The sequence below is a fragment of the Perca fluviatilis genome, chromosome 5 (genome assembly GCF_010015445.1).
Source record: "Perca fluviatilis chromosome 5, GENO_Pfluv_1.0, whole genome shotgun sequence".
NCBI classification, from domain to species: domain Eukaryota; kingdom Metazoa; phylum Chordata; class Actinopteri; order Perciformes; family Percidae; genus Perca; species Perca fluviatilis.
The window spans coordinates 8,281,947-8,298,372 of NC_053116.1; the positions used below are offsets into that span (position 1 = coordinate 8,281,947).

A 16,426-nucleotide genomic window follows, 5' to 3' on the forward strand; every position below is an offset into this window, starting at 1 on the left:
CTGAGGAGCGGTTAACCACAGTCCTCACAAATCCACCGTTTATCCACAGTTTAAAATGCCAACACAAAGAAATCGGAAGGAAACGGACATCCGTACTTTATAAAACGACTGGCATTGTGCTGTCATCACCAGTTAATGCCTCCACAGACACTAAAGAAAAAGTTCGACATTTTGGTAAATGCGCTTATTCGCTTTCTTGCTGAAAGTTACATGTGTTGTGTTTCTTTTTCTCCTGATGTCTTGTCGTCACATTGCAGTTGCCAGCTAAGAAATAGTCCGGCACATAACACACCCCGTAAAACCACAATTTATAGATTATCGAGCAGTAACGTGTTGATTAGAGAGCTTTTAGAGGTGCTGGTAGTTACCTTTGGACAGAGCCAGGCTAGCTGCTCCCCGTTTCCGGCCTTTATGCTAAGCTAAGCTAACTGGCTGCGGGCTGTATATGTACAGTATATGTAATATGAGATTGGATCGATCTTCTCATCTAACTCTAAGTATGGAAGCAAAAAGGTGTCAAATTATTCATCAAGAGACTGTAAATTGCATAAACTCCATACTTCTGGTTAGTCAGCCTGAAGAAGGCCCGTGTGCCGCAACGCGTTGGTGCGTATTTTTTTACCTTTTGCTATGCATTAGCCGCATCAATAAAGGATTTTAAAATATTTTATTCAACAAGAGTGCCTTGGTTTTCATGCTGTTGTGACACCAGTGATGTTACAGAAAGTGATCAATCCCACGTCCAACTCTAATATTTATACGCTGGTACAAGTAAATCTGTAAACTGTATCAGATGGGAACTGCATGGTGCAACATTTGCCATTATGAAGTGAAACCGGAGGGACATTTCCATTTCAGCCCGGGAGACTGAAAATATAAGATTTTAAAATGAGATGTCGGTGGGTGTTTTGTCATCCACACAGGTGATTCAGGCCCAATTCTATATCCGTCGGCAACATTTTCCCCTCGGTCAAAACAAAACTGGTGACGCCACTCATCATCCACAGTTTGTCCGCTGCCACCCTTGGTACATTCTCCACTCCTCTGTCTTTTATGTCACTCTCCACCCTCCAGCTTTCTCTCTCTCTCTCTCTCTCCTTTTAGCATCAATTCAGTTTCTTATTCGGCGCTCCTATTCACTCCTAATCTGTATCTAGAAAAACTGCTATTTAGTGATGAGAAAGAGGGAAATGCACATAATAACTTTGTGTTTATTTGAGTTTCTATCATCATGTTGCCTTAGTTACAGCTGCTATATAGATAGGTGTCCATACGAGCCTGGTTACTGTTTAACCTCCCCACCCACATTTGCCCAGATTAGGAAAATCAATAAGATAACAGCGGCAACACCGGCCTTACCTTGCACCAACAAAAGCCTTCTCCCGCTACAGCAACCTGCGCCAAACTTCCACATTTTACACCTCATGGGGAGGGAGGGAAAAAGCGGATTTTAAACACATGTTGGAGAGGAAGCAGAGGACGAAATGGTCAATGTAAACACACAAGTCACTTCAAGTATGGAACTTCCATTTGGTGAGTACACACTATTTGGTACTGTTTTTAGCACCTCGGCCCGGTGGTTTCAGTGGGGGGGGGGGCAGCTGCTTGCTTCTTCTTTTCTTTTTCGGTGGTTTTGTGCAGCGGCTCCAGAGCTCTGGCAGATCACTGCAGACTCGGAGGGTGGAAATCTCGTCGCCATTTGTGTCTGCCCTTTTCACACGGCTGTAATCCAGGAGGTGTGTCAGAGAGATGGAGGTTGTTGAGAAAGGCCGTGGCAGCCGGGCTTGATGCTGACGATGGTTCAAAGGTTTTTGAGATGTCAGAGCAGTTGGGAGTACATCAAGTCTGAGGGGGTATAAGAGCAGTGGTGGAAGAAGTATTCAGATCCTACTATTACCACACTGTAAAAATACTCTGTTACAAGTAAAAGTCCTGCATTGAAAATGTTACTTAAGCAAAAGTTTGTAAGTATTATTGGGAAAATGTACTTAAAGTAATCCTCACATTTTAGAAACTGTAAAGGATCCAACCAGTTGTGTGTTTAATGGTCTAATCATTTCAGCTGGACTTGTAGGCCCTTATATTGTCGGCTAGTTCACTTTATAATAAAACGGCATATTTTTTAAACTGCATGTGTTTTATGGGCAAAGATCTTAAAGGAATACGCCACCGTTTGTTGAAATAGGGCTTATCACGGTCTCCCCTGGCTGTAGATAGGTGGGCCAATGCATTTTTTTGTCTCAGTGCAAGTAATTAGTTTTTTTTTTTGTCTTTTGTTGGCTCACATGCTAACATGCTAACCGGCAACATAGGATTCCATTCACTACGCTAAGCTAACTAGCGGCTGCGCTGCTGGTGTTGCACAGGACTAAAACAATGCATGCACAAAAAATGAGTTGGCCCACCTATCTACAGGTAGGGGAGAGCATGATAAGCCCTATTTCAACAAACGGTGGCATATCCCTTTAATGTGTAAAGTAACTAAAGCTGTTAAATGAATGTAGTGGAGTAAAACGTACAATATTTCTCTCTGAAATGTAGTGGAGTAGAAAGTGGCATGAAAAGACTCAAGGAAAGCACAAGTACCTCAACATTTGTACTTAAGTATAGTACTTGAGTAAATGTGCTTAGTTACATTCCACCGCTGGATAAGAGGATGATTTGAAAGTGTTGATGCACGAAGGAGTTTTGAAAAGCCGCGTTACTGGAAGAAGTCAGACGTGTGTTTATTCTGGAACCTGAAGGGCGGAAAACATTCTCTTTGTAAAGCCTGAAACACGAAACCGATTGATGAAGCTTATATTTTATTTACGGCTGCAGTATGTGATGCTGTACAAACGGAGAAATCCCTATCTCTCACATCTCGCTTCACGTTGCTGCTGCAGACTGCATGCAGTACGTTCCGTTCCTCCTGTGATGTCTGTTTTGAACTATGTCAATGAAAGCGAAGGCCTCGCTGCACAGCGCCGCCTCTCACTCCGCGGCTTTCAAACAAAGCAGCTGATGGAAGTTTGGTTTTCACTCCTGTGGTCATCCGTCCGAACGATTTGCATGTCACAGTGGGATGAGGAGATGCAAATTTCTGCAAAGCTCTGGCCAAATGAGAAAGAAAATGACACAAATATTGATTAATGTGGCCAAAGAGTTGGTTTGCCCCTGAACAGATATTGCTGTGTGAGCCATGTTATTCTGGAAGCCCGGGGAGAGATGTTGTTTTTTATTTTTTTATGGTCAGGTTAATTCACCTATAATTAGCCATATCCTACACCTGCTCTCCCCATTTCTCTGCACTCTACTGCAGCAACCCATTGCTATCACTCCTGCTAAAGGCCCGGAAACAGAAAGGGACTCAGGTGCTTTTTTTACACCTTTAGCCAGTTTGTGACACTGTATTCTTGTTCATCCAAACGTCACCTCAGACCTAATATATTAAAAAATGTTTAAGAATATAAATAAATGTAGCGCAAAAACATTTGGTTCTAGTTTTGTGACATTGTGACTGCTCACATTGTCAGTTGGTGATCTACTGTAAGTCTTGGGCGGCACTTAAGTCTCGCATTGCCAGACCTTCCTCCACAGCTCTGCGGAGGAGGGTCTGGCTAGTCCACACAGCATTGTGGGATCGGAGAGAAACCTGCTCTGGGTTATTAAGCATTTCTTTAAACCAATCCCAATCGTCTTGGGCGGCGCTAAGTGCTGGACCCAGGTACAGTGCCTCTGATGATAGCTCTCCAGGCTAACGAGCTTGCTAGCTCAGATGTATTCATCATTATGTACACATCAAAATATGTATTTGCATCATCTGTCTGCAAACAATTCCTCTGTTGTGGAGCAGATTGTAGGCTACTCCAACAGAGGAGGTTCAATAAAAACGACTAAAAAGCTCTTCTTCTCTCCGTTCTCGTCCGCTTTGCTGTTGGTCAAATATCCAAAGGCGCAAATATGCACGTCGAAGTTGGACTAGACACAAAATCTCCCCGTTGACTAGCCGTTTAAAAAAAGTTCAGGTCAGAGTTCAGTTCATTCACAAAAGTCTAAATAATTGTAATTAAAAAAATCATTCAATTATGACACAGTAAATGCATACGCCGCATAAAAAGGACATGCACATAACGTGTATTGTATTTTGATTTGTGTTTATTAGGCATTTTAAATCTTCCATATTGAACGACCACTGATGCCAGTAATTACATTCACACATTCAACATAATGATAATAATACAATGGGGGGAAAAAAGTGACAATGTCTCTATCAACAAGATCTGAACAACCACACAAAGATGTGATTATGTTGGTGGTAATCCTCACTAGTAAATCATGGCAGCTACTGAGTATTTATTGCACATTTCATCAAATATATTACAATCTGAGGCATCGTTTAACACGATCGTGTGAAGAGGCCAAGAGACCGTTAATGCCTGTACGGTTCAGGGCTGATCTCGTCTTTAGTGGACATGTCTGGTGAGGTTCTTTATTTTTCTCAGCCATTGTTTTCTAAAAAACTATTAAAAAGCCATACTGTTCCTTCATCAACATGAACACACACTGTACTTCATTCTGACTCAATCCCACATACATCGTCCTGCTGCCCCAAATACTCACTAGAGCATTAACTGTGTACTAATCCGTCGCTGAAAATAGTTCCCAACAAACACTCTGTTTGAGTAACTTTTGCTATAAACTACAGTGCCCACGTGTTTTTGGAAATAACTGAGCCTTTTACTAACATGAAAGCAGACACTCATGACCTGTTTTTAAGGCTATGTCTTTAGTAGATACAAATGGGCTACAGACAGAGTAGGGAAGCCAGGAAGTTTTTATAGATGGACTAACATGTTGTTTTTGCCTTATCCTTTAAACTACATGCTATAAAAAAAGGAGTCCAAACTAGAGAATTGACTGCATTTTGTGTATGTATCATATGCCCCTGATTTTTAAAGCCAGTGACCATTGCATTAAGCTCTGATTAGCCACCTCTGTCATCCATGAATTGTCTCTCAAACTGCTTTAAATAGCAACAAAAGCAACATTTTCTGAAAGGGTTTGTTTATCCAGTATACAAATCTTCCAAAATAAGGGCATTTAAGTTACGAATGCATTCTTTGGCTGCTGCCTACACTAAGCCTCTTTTTGGCCTAGATCGGGTTATACTATGCTTCTTTGTCCAAACAAACTGCAAATCACTGTTTTCTTCCAACCTGTGCTGACATTATGACTCTAGCAAGCACTGCGTATTCAACATGCCCATGAGTAAAGCCAAGCGTGTCAAAGATTTTGAGTGACGTCTGGTAGTTATCTCTACCAAAACAGCCTTTTGAGACTCGGCTACAGAGACAAGTTGACAGACCGTCCTCTTAGAATAGAATAGAACAGACTTTATTGTCCCAGAGGGGGACATTTGTGTTGGGCATAGTGCTACAAACTGTTGCTTCACAACACAAACACGTAACCGAGAAACCGTTGTAAAATCGACATAAAATCGACATAAAAACAACATAAGATCAACAAAGCATCTCAGGACATGAATGATGCATGACTGTATGCCAATACGACATCTTAAAAAGTGACCGTGTGCAAAAAGTGCTGGTGTATTTATTGCACATTTCTCTTGTTGTGCAGCTTGATAGAGGTTTGGATGAACGATAACTTACAGTAAGTCAGATTGTTTTACATCTCGGCACACGGAATCTTCCCCCCCCCCCGATGGCAGAAGTTCATATTCAGGAAAGAGAGGGTGCCGAGTGTCTTCTGTCATTTTTAGCAGGGTTTCCTACAACGCACACAACTTGTGTCAGACATATGGGATTAATTGCCCAACGGTCACAACCTGGACAAACTCCCGAGCTCTGCTTGTTTGCAGAATCTCTTGGTGAATGCAAACATGACAGCAGCCGTTCAACAGCTCCTCGGCGGATTATCTGTTTGCCCACAAAGCTGAATGACTTGACAGAGGGGCACGGAGAGGCTCCTTAACACACACCATCGGAGCGACAGAGACTAAGTTAAAACGGTGCAAATGACTCACAAAAACCACATCTAAATGTCAACACAGTCAACAACTTATTACGAATGTTTGTGGCATACACGCTGCATGCTGCTGTGTGGGTCAGGATGATTTATCATGAGAAAACCTATATATTTATGTATATATATACATAGTACCTGAAATGTGTTTAACCCTTGTGTTGTCTTCCCGTGTAAATGTAAATGCTATGAAATTGAATAAAACTTGTGACGTTATTTCTTTTGACAATTTTGGTTGAAAGAAACCCAAATTTCTGATATAGAAACTTTTTGAAAATGAGTCAAATTTGATGTTTGCATTGATTGACTGAAATCAATTTGAACGGAAGGCAGTGGTGGAAGAAGTATTGAGATCTTTTACTTCAGTAAACATAGCAAAAGCAATAGTCCTTCATAATTTTACGGAATCGGCAAAAGTGAAGCATTATCAGCAACATGTAGTTAAGGAAGCAGAAGTAAAAGTACTCATTGGGTGGCAAACTGGCCCCTGTCAGTGTTCTATTACTGTATTATAATTACTGATGTGTAAGCAGCATTTTGATGTCTTAGATTGCTATGTTGGAGATGGGTTTTAACTAGTTTATAAACTGTTGACAAATCAGTCTCACTAAATGGCCCATTAGTAACTGTGCTGTAACTCTTCTTCAGCAGATGGAGTTGCCCAATTGTTATGGAAATCTTCAAATTCATTTTTCAAAGCACTTAAAGCACTTCTCGCCCATGTGGAGAGAGTGTTTAGTCAACTGCTGTTTACCAAGATTTTTTTTGTTTTAGATTTTTAATGAATTTTCACAAATGTCTTAGTTTGCAACTCTTGCTTTGTTTTCTAATGTTGACAACCCACTACACTTGACAAGCAAAGTGAATCAGAATCAGAATCCGGTTTGTTGCCGAGTAGGTTTTTTATATACAAGGAATTTGCTTTGGTGTAATGGTGCATAACAAGAAACACGAATGTAGAAAATTACAATAAAATATTTAAAAAAAAATATGTACAATGTAACTTTTTAATATGAAATAGCTTGGTAGAAAATGTGCAGAAATATATTCAAGATGGCGTGTGAATATGGAGCGTCTACCCCAGTTCATGCTAACACAAATGTAACATTTCAAGCCAAAAGGAATACTTGGAATTGATGGTGGTGGTAAATATTCATGAAAAAGGACGAAGTTTTAGAAGTTTGGGAACGGGCAACACCGATTTTCATTATAAACAACTAAACACGTTACACACCGGACCTTTTAAGATTAAAAAGAATATGCAATGCACCGAGAAAATAGTCCAAAAAGATGTGCAATGATGTAACTCGTATAGACAGATGTGATGACATTAATGAAATGTGTAGTGCCTACAGTGTATTGGGGGGGATAAGAGTCCATGTAAATTGGAGGGGGGGTCAAAGAGTTTGTGTCCAGGGTGGGAGGGGTCGGCTACAATTTTTCCTTCCCGCCACAGGGTCCTGGAATTGGCTACTTTATTAAAATACCCATGCAGGCGTATAATTATTAGTGCTGTCAAACGATTAAAATATTTAATCGCGATTAATCGCATTAATGTCATAGTTAACTCGCACATTTTTATCTATTCTAAACGTCCCTTGATTTCTTTTTGTCCCATTATTTTTTCTTATTTTAATGCTCTTATCAACATGGAAAAGTGGATCGGCTTGCTTTGCGCTTTTGTCGCCTGGCTTTGACGAGGGGGCGGAGAATTGGCATCAGCTGTGTGCTTGGCCATCAGGTGGCATTTCAGACTGGACGTGCTGCTACGATAGCTCCATTCTCAACGACAAAACACACAGATCGCTTTGGTCTCGTCAATGGAACCATTTGGCAACTTTTTAAAAGTAAACTTTCCATTCAGAATCTTATTGGCATCCATTTTGGCGTCTCGCGCTCGCCATCCACTCAAAACGTAACGTTAGCCTACTACTCTTTGGCCGGCTCGCAAACGCCCAAACAAGTGTGCGCGGCGTGCCTGTTGTTTAGTTTCCGGTCTAGCTAGATCCGGTGTGGTGTTGTAGTTGTTCTAACGTTACTAGTTGTTGCAACAGCATGTGAAAAAAACTACAAAGTTCGCTAGGCCAAAAAGAACGTTAATCTCGCGATAAAAAAAAATTACGCCGTTAAAATGGGTTTGCGTTAACGCGTTTAAGTGACAGCACTAATAATTATGTAACTTTTTTAATTTCCATGTGCCTTTCTGATCTAAATGGAGTGTTTTTACACATGTTTACCCACTTTAAAACATGTTTAAGACCTTAACATGATGTTTGTCATCTGGATTAACTGATTTTGAATGTAAGCTCGCTTCATTTCGACTTACTGCAGTAATGAAGTCTCTGACTGTGTCAATGGCGAGCTGCTTTTGCCAGCTTGTGACAGCGTGAATGTGATCAGACAGTAACAGCAACATGAACTTCATATCTGAAATAACGTATCATAAAAAAAAAGTTAGAGAATTAAGAATATGACTGCAGCCGTATAGAAAGTATTAAGCTTGTGTTATAGTGTCCTGGTGGACAAATCACTCAGCTAATGAAGTGAAATTGAATCCGTACTGTAATAAAAATATGATCTAGAAGTGCCTCTCCGGTGTTTAGCCCAATTAGCAGCCTGTTTGGAGGGTAGGTATTACTTGCCACTTTTAATCCGGGTGTTCAAGTCTCCAATCAAATCTCATTGTGACAGGCATTAGGGGGATTATCCCTGGGTGCTGTGGGCCCTTACAAGCCAGCCCGGTGGCCCCGGCAAACAGCACTATCCGGTAACAGTGGCCCTGCTTCTCCTCCCAGCCTGCCTCAGCCTGGCCGGGCCTGAGAGAGCCGCTGAGGCTCATGGGCCTTCGCTCAGCTGGCCGGCTCACTGTCAGGGCTCGGCCTTCAGGGGGATGTATGGCCAGGATGGGACGCTGCACTTCATCGACCCAGGTACAGGTAACGGGAACCGAGAGAGAGAGAGAGAGAGAGAAAGAGAGAGAGAGAGAGCTTTGAGAATTGAGAATCAGTGTGTAGATTATTCCAAGAATGGAGGGCAAACAACAAGCTGCTGTTGTTGCTGTGCGTTAAAACCGGTGAGCTATGGGAAGCAAAGCTGCTGGAAGCTGACAGACTAAACTACACGAGTACATTGTGTGTTTCTGGCTCACTGCTGCTTGAACCCTTCGACAGAAATGCGCTGCACAAGTGGAACGCTTTAAACGTTGACCGCTTGCAAGAGCGGCTTCATCGAGGAAAATGTTGAAGTAATGTGTAATACGTTACAATATCTTGACGACCTCAATAGACCTTTTTTTCACAGGCAGACATGTTGACATGTCATAGTAGGAAAGGCACAGGTGTATTCCAAACCATTACTGATGGCTGCATTCCACTTAGGAGAGACCCTGGTATTGTGCATGCTGACTCACTGAACTAGTTTACTGGGACACTTGATGAGAATTGAGCCGTCGTTGAGGTTATCAATTTCAGCTGGGCTTTTCCTACTATGACAAGTCAAAATGTCTGCTGTGAAAAAAGGTCCTTTTTTGGATTCTATGTGATGAACATTGTAGTCAGTTTGTGGCTAAAACATTGTAGTGTGAGGCTGGGTTAAGTGCAGTGAATAGAGTGTGGGCTTTGTGTGCTACGTGTCCACATGATGGCAGTATAAGTCGTGATTTTAATGTTGTCTCACTGGCAGGGCCAGCAGGTAACTTAGAACGCCTAAGTACCAGACTCAATTATACGTTTCAGGTACTTTACTTAGTGGTGGAAAGGAACAAAGTACTTTTTAACTAATGTACCGGTGTAGGTGTAATTTACAGGAGGGATGGGGGACGGGGGTTACAATTGCTAACAATAATACCCTTAACATAATTAAGTTGCACCATGAATTGATGCAGAAAAAGGCAAAAATTGTTGCAGAAAAATTTACCAGAATGCATAAAGTGTTTGATATGCTAAAGATTTCAATTTTGCTCAAAAGTGGAGATCTCAACCCCCCCCTCCCCCCGCCCCTCCTCCCAATGTTTAACCCAAAGTTGCGCCCTTGTGTGGTGAACTTAATTCTAATTGAACTTCACTTGAGTGTTTCCATGTTATGCTGCGTGATACTTCAACTGCACTACATGTACGTCTCCGAGGGAAATATTGTACTTTCCACTCCACGTTTTACTCTACATTAATCTGACAGCTTTAAGTTCAGACTTACTTTCATTTCACATGCAAAGGCCGTCATGATCTAATAAAATATGATGCATTGTTATAGATTAAAATAAAAAACTGTTCATAATGTTGTTGAAGTTAAAATGAGCTCTACCTTGACCAGCTACAACATTCAAATGCTTCTTACATGGTAAAGGTCCGGTGTGTAACGTGTTTAGTTGTTCATTATCAAAATCGGTGTTGCCCGTTCCCAAACTTGTCCGTTTTTCATGAATATTGACCACCACCATCAACTCCAAGTATTCCTTTTGGCTTGAAATGTTAAATTTGCGCTTGCATGAACTGGGGTAGCCGGCTTAGCTGGTAAGGGACATACAGGACATACTGCTCCGCCTTTCTCGTTTTCTCTGTCACATGATAAACTCACAGGTTCTGCTAATGCTGCTAATGGGTATCGTAGCTTCCCCGGCCCCGGCAAGTTTGAAGAAGGAAACATGGAGGACCACACGTATTCAAAATCCAAATTTCAGAAACAGGAGTTCTTCTTCTTCGCCCAGAAAAAGAAAAAGGATATTGAAAAGAGCAAGAGACCGGCTTTTTGAAGCGTGAAGGCTACCGTAGCTGTAATACGTACTTTGAACTGCGTGGCGCGAGAGAGTTGACTGCGATATATGATCTCAACACTAGATGGGAGAAATTCCCACACACTGGACCTTTAAGTTACCATAGCAAATATAATATCTCATGCATAAAACTGCCAGAAGCATTTTTTTCTGCATAATGATTACTTTTACTCTTAGTTCTTTAAGTATATTTTGCTTTTTACTTTTTTTTTTAAATGACATTTTCAACGCAGGATTCCTACTTGTAATGGAGTATTTTAATATTGCAGTATTGCTAATATGACTAAGTAAAGAATCGAAGTACACCAAGAGGTCTGCAGCTGCAATTTGAATGCACATCCACATTTTGCACTTTTACTCAACAAAAACAATTGGAATGCAGGACTTGGTGGTGCTGCTACTTCTTTCACTTAAGAAAAAGTTTTGGAATACTTCCTCCACCACTGCTGACAGGCCTGTGACATTGAAATGCAAAATCAGAGCCTGATCAGACGACTGAGTTGGTTTGTTCACACACATGGAGACCAGGAGAGAGCAGCATGCGACCTCAGCAGGTAGAAAGACAGCAGCCAATGGACGGTCAGAAAAAGAAGAAAAAAATGAGCTAACGAGTGTTTAAACTGTCTGAGCAAATGTAGATCAGAGTCACTGATGCAGTCAGCAGCAGTGCTGGAAGAAGTATTCAGATCCTTTATTTGAGTAAAAGTACTAACACCACACATACCATACAAAAATACTCTGTTACAAGTAAAAGTCCTGCATTGGAAATGTTACTTAAGTAAAAATATGTAAGGATCATCAGGAAAATGTAGTTAAAGTATTAAAAGTAAAAGTACTCAATGCAGAAAAATCCTCCCATTTTAGAGACTGGAAGGGATCCAACCAGTTGTGTGTTTAATGGTCTAACCATTTCAGCTGGACTTGTAGGCCCTTATATTGTTGGCTAGTTTCACTGCATTTGGTTGTCTTTGTACACAATGACAAATAAAGTTGAATCTAAATCTAAAATCTAAATCTAATTTATAATAAAACATCAGATTTTATAAACAACATGTGTTTTGCGTTCAAAACAACTTAATGTGTAAAGTAACTAGTAACTAGAGCTGTCAGATGAATGTAGTGGAGTAAAGTCAGTAGGGAGTTGGATTGGGAACCGGAGGGTCGCTGGTTCAAGTCCCCATACGCACCAAAGTATGGTGGTGGACTGCTCGACAGAGATGCCAGTTCACCTCCTGGGCACTGCCAATGTGCTCTTGAGCAAGGCAGCGAACCCCAAATGCTCGGGGCGCCTTTTCAAGGGCAGCCACCCCTCACTCTGACATCTCTCCATTAGCACATGTATAGGTACTGAGCATGTGTGTGTGTAATTCAGGCCTGTGTGTAATTTGTATAATAACAACAGAGTGAAAACATTGTAATTTCCCCTTGCGGGATCAATAAATTATACATTATAATTATTATTATTATAAAAAAGTACAATATTTCTCTCTGAAATGTGGCGAAGTACAAGTGGAAAGTGGCACGAAAAGAAAAGACTCAAAGTACAAGTATCTCAAACTACTTGAGTAAATCTTACATTAGTTACATTCCACCACTGGTCAGCAGACTATTGCATTATATAGTTTTTGCATTCTTGGATTAAGCAAAGTAATCACAAATATTTATAATCGTGATATCGTTGATAAATAAAATATTTATAAATCACAGTTTTTATGTTTCAGCCTTAGATAACGTCCTGTAGATTTCGGCCCTGTGTGCTGACAGGATAATGTCGAATGCCCAAATATTTAGTGCCTTGTTATTCAAGCTGTGGAGGTGAAACGATGTTAATCGATTGTGTGCTGACCCGAGGACCTCATAGAGAATCCCAGAGATAAACGTGCTCAGAGCAGAGCTGCTGACGGAGGCAGTCAAAATGAATCCTCAGCAAAAACTGAGTTAATGATTACAGCGCCTTATCACATGCTGTGATTGATTTACGTCTTGCATGGGTCTTCGTGTTTATTGAAGCAATTGTTTACTTATTTGGTGTCACGGAGGCTACTTGAGTTTTTCAGTCTGACTTGCGTGCACCATGTTTTTTTGTAGATTAGAGATTTTATCTGGAGAATATTGTCTTTCGGCTTGAAACTTCACAAAGTTGATGTGTTGAGGGGTTATTTTGGCTTGAAAAAAACAAAAAGGGAAATATGTGACATAAAGAAATACTTTAAGTGCTCGTGCATGAGAATTAAAGTTGTGGTTCTCCTGCAAAAGTTAGTAACTCTAAAGAAATGCACTGAAATGCATTGTTACTGTGCTTTACGTACATTGCATAAGGACATTTTAGACACAAAGACATAGCACACAGTGTCAGAAATAATTTAAAAAGAAAAAAAAAATCATTATATCATCCTCCTACAACTGCATACCTCCCTCATTTATTTACCTAATTGTGTGTCCCCCAGTAATATTAAAAGATACTGAGCAACTAAATAGGTCAAAAGCGGGCTATCATTACCCTGAGACCAAATAGTCATCATGGATGAGGACGATATAACTCTTCTGTTGTTTCACAGAAACCATTTCAACGATTTCGACGTCGTTCCATCTTCAGTGTATTGAAATCATCTTTATAAAACTATGTTAAACATCCCCTTAAGAAAGTTATATGGCTGAAGAGAAACCAAAAAAACATTTTATGTTACATGGAAAGGCCTCTGATTGGCAAAGTGATCACACCCGTGGGTTACATTTGTCATTTTAGCACGAAATCCTAAAAACTACCGCTACATGGGAGATACAGTAGGCTTTGGGTAACAGGGTGTGTTGGCCTCTGAGGTCAGATTAACTTCACTGGAGATATAGAGTAATTATTTGACAGGAAAAGAAAAGAAAAACTGAGTGGTACAAAAGTAGTTTCCACTACGAAAGCAGTTTAACACAATATGTCAGACCAAACCCAATAACATAACACTATTAGGAACTTATATATATATATATATATATATATATATATATATATATATATATATATATATATATATATATAAGGTCATTTGATCTTAACAAAAAACTCTGTGTCATTGGAAGCAATGAAAGTAATTGACAATATTCCAGTGGCATAGAAAAACCCTGATATTCCGGCAGTCAGCGACAGGGGCTTGCATAAGCGATGTTATTTGCAGATAGTTATCTGTTGACAAGGTCTTTGCCATGACATCCTACTCACCTATCTCCTCCATCTACTGCAGCAGAGCAGAGCAGAGCGGCAGCCTCAAACCTGCTGCAGCCAGCACATTGTCTCCTTCTGTTTTACTCTTTATCAACATCAACACGCTCCTGGATGGTGCTGCACAAACACTCACATTTCCCCATGTGCTGCAGCTTTCTCAGAAAGAAACCAAATAAGTCCCCAGACAGCGCATATTCCATATCTTATTAAACAACTCCTCCACCGGGGCCACCATGATCCTCTTTTCCTCCCAAGCTGCTGGTTCCTGGTTTTTTTTGTTTGTTTTTGTTTAATTTTTCTTACTTAATGTTGCTTCCCTGCGGTCTGCCTTTGAGATCGGACTTGGGGAAATGAAATGTAATCATTGAGGAGAAGGTACAAATAGGCAGTGGTTGCGAATGGAGTTTGGCCAGTGGTCGGAGATTCCTATTCAGAAGATATAGGACTTTGTTCACAAACTGGAGTTTGAAGTTTCAACGGGGAGAATCACACAAGTGTTACATCAGGTCTCAGCGATCCTTTGACTTTTAGCCCCGGGGCAGGAGTTTGGGTGACTGATTATAAGACAGCACTCTCTGGCCCATCAAAAAATGTCAACATGCCAGCCTCCTACTGTATTTAGCAGCTATTTGACAGCTACATGTCAGCCGGTTGTTGTCAGCTGCAGCCAAACGTTCTGCTTCAGCTTGAATTAACTGCTTACCGCCAATTTATTTTGCGCTCACAAAGCTTACAATAAGACAAACTTGATTTTATTATGCCATAAACAACATAACACATAAACCCCCTCGCTCAAATGTTCACAGAAAAAAAAAACCAAACAGAGAATCAAAGAAACCCACAATAAAAGCTTGACTCCAACATGGGACCCAGAAAAAAAAAAAATGAAAAAAAAAATTAAAATGTATGCATAAAACTGAAGCATGGCACAGAATAAAAACACTAAAAGGTAATATAAGTTATTTTCCATCTCGGCCATCCCAGATCACAGACTACTAATGCACTACACTACACTACTGCCTCTTCTACATTACCCACCTCAAAGTTGTCAGTATTACTTATTATACAACCTACTACATGCACCAAACTGTCCTGTTTCCTAAATGCTTACATGTTGAGTATCTCACGTCATTTTGTCAGCTGTTCTAAAGGTTGGCCTCCACAAAGTATTTCAATCCAAAAGAACTTTATCTTCTGCTAAATACGTAACCTTTCCAGCAATGTTTAACCATTTTAATGATTGAAAAAGTGTTCAAAGAAAAGTGTGACTATTAGACCATCAATAGTCTCGCATTGCAAGCTCCGGACGCAGCGACGCCGGCTCTGCTCCGCTACAACATTTGCACCCTGAAAAAAGAAAACGCCACATACAACCGTTCCGAATTTTCTTCGAAACTTTCCATTTTCAGCGTGTAGCTTGCTAGCTCGAAGTTTGTTGTAGTTTCCCCCGAAGCGAACGGAGTTTGAGAACGGCAACAAACAGAGAGCGGAAGGTGAGGGACATCTTGCGTGTGATGTCAGGCAATTATCCTGGAAATGTACTTCCGTTGATCCAAAAATTTACTTTGCGTGTCATTTTTAGTCACTCTAGTGACATGGTTCTCGGGTGACCAGGTGTGACCCCCCGCTTTATGGGGGACTGCAGAGCATTTTTATCCCTTGTCCCGGACATTTCTGTTAATCCAAAAATCTAAATACGGAAAAACACCTGTAAAAAATCATTTCAGAAAATTCCTTTATATAATACGGAATATTAGCCCATATTTCTTTGGACATTTCTAACAGTGTAGGTTGTTGTTGTTGTTGTTGTTGTTGTTGTTGTTGTTGTTGTTGTTGTTGTTGTTGTTGTTGGTTTGGGTTGAAATCGGATGTTACTTCACTTCCGGTTACACACATGACACACAACGTGACGTAGCTCTGTTTGTTTCCGTAAAGTTACTTTTATGTATTCAAATAACACACACACCGTAGTTTCCTAGGTGAAAGTCCGGTGTTTTTATGACCCATCCACCCCCCCGACCTTACGCGGAACTTGGCGGGAGCTTTATCTTTATCCTTATGTCCTGCTTCGCTCCTGTCATAACTACTACAGCCAGCAGAGGGCGCCACCACTATAAACGTAAATATGAGAATTGCTGCTTGAACAAACGACTTATGTGGGCGTTTTTCTTCGGAGGACAGTCTTAAAGCTTTAGTGCGTAGCTTCCGTTACATTCAAGCCGTTGCCAAATGAGTTGCTACGAAGCTAATTGAGACTATCAGCTCCACACAAGTCTCTCTGGATTTCTCAGTATGGCTATGTTCAGAAGATTGAGGCGTCCGGCGACCTTCCCGCGCAGAAACTTGAGTGAAGATTATCACCTCTTCTGAAGAGTCCATCATGTTTTCTGAATCCTCCGTGTCCTCCTTGGCTACTAGCA

The 16,426-nt window shown here is 40.8% G+C and overlaps 1 protein-coding gene and 1 long non-coding RNA gene across 7 annotated transcripts in view; one reads left to right on the forward strand and one right to left on the reverse strand.

Moving 5' to 3' along the window:
• On the reverse strand, positions 1 to 14,516 carry LOC120559498. 5 transcript variants are annotated; one of them, XR_005639298.1, is made up of 5 exons: positions 14,004 to 14,516; positions 8,586 to 8,940; positions 8,351 to 8,451; positions 2,587 to 3,092; positions 1 to 1,845 (listed from the first exon to the last, which is right to left on the reverse strand). It is a non-coding gene; the product is annotated as an uncharacterized LOC120559498 (long non-coding RNA). The 5 variants fall into 5 exon arrangements; XR_005639296.1 differs by having other exon boundaries at positions 2,587 to 2,738; positions 2,861 to 3,092; positions 8,351 to 8,940; XR_005639295.1 differs by having other exon boundaries at positions 8,351 to 8,935.
• Positions 8,849 to 16,426, forward strand: part of hnf4a (hepatocyte nuclear factor 4, alpha) — a 26,070-nt gene continuing 18,492 nt past the window's right edge. The window contains exon 1 of one of the 2 annotated variants that reach the window (XM_039801217.1): positions 8,849 to 8,954. In XM_039801217.1, the coding sequence (XP_039657151.1) occupies positions 8,915 to 8,954 (40 nt within the window). In that variant the 5' untranslated portion in view covers positions 8,849 to 8,914. Of the gene's footprint in view, positions 8,961 to 16,426 lie in introns of both variants that reach the window. The other variant, XM_039801216.1, reaches the window with a different exon arrangement.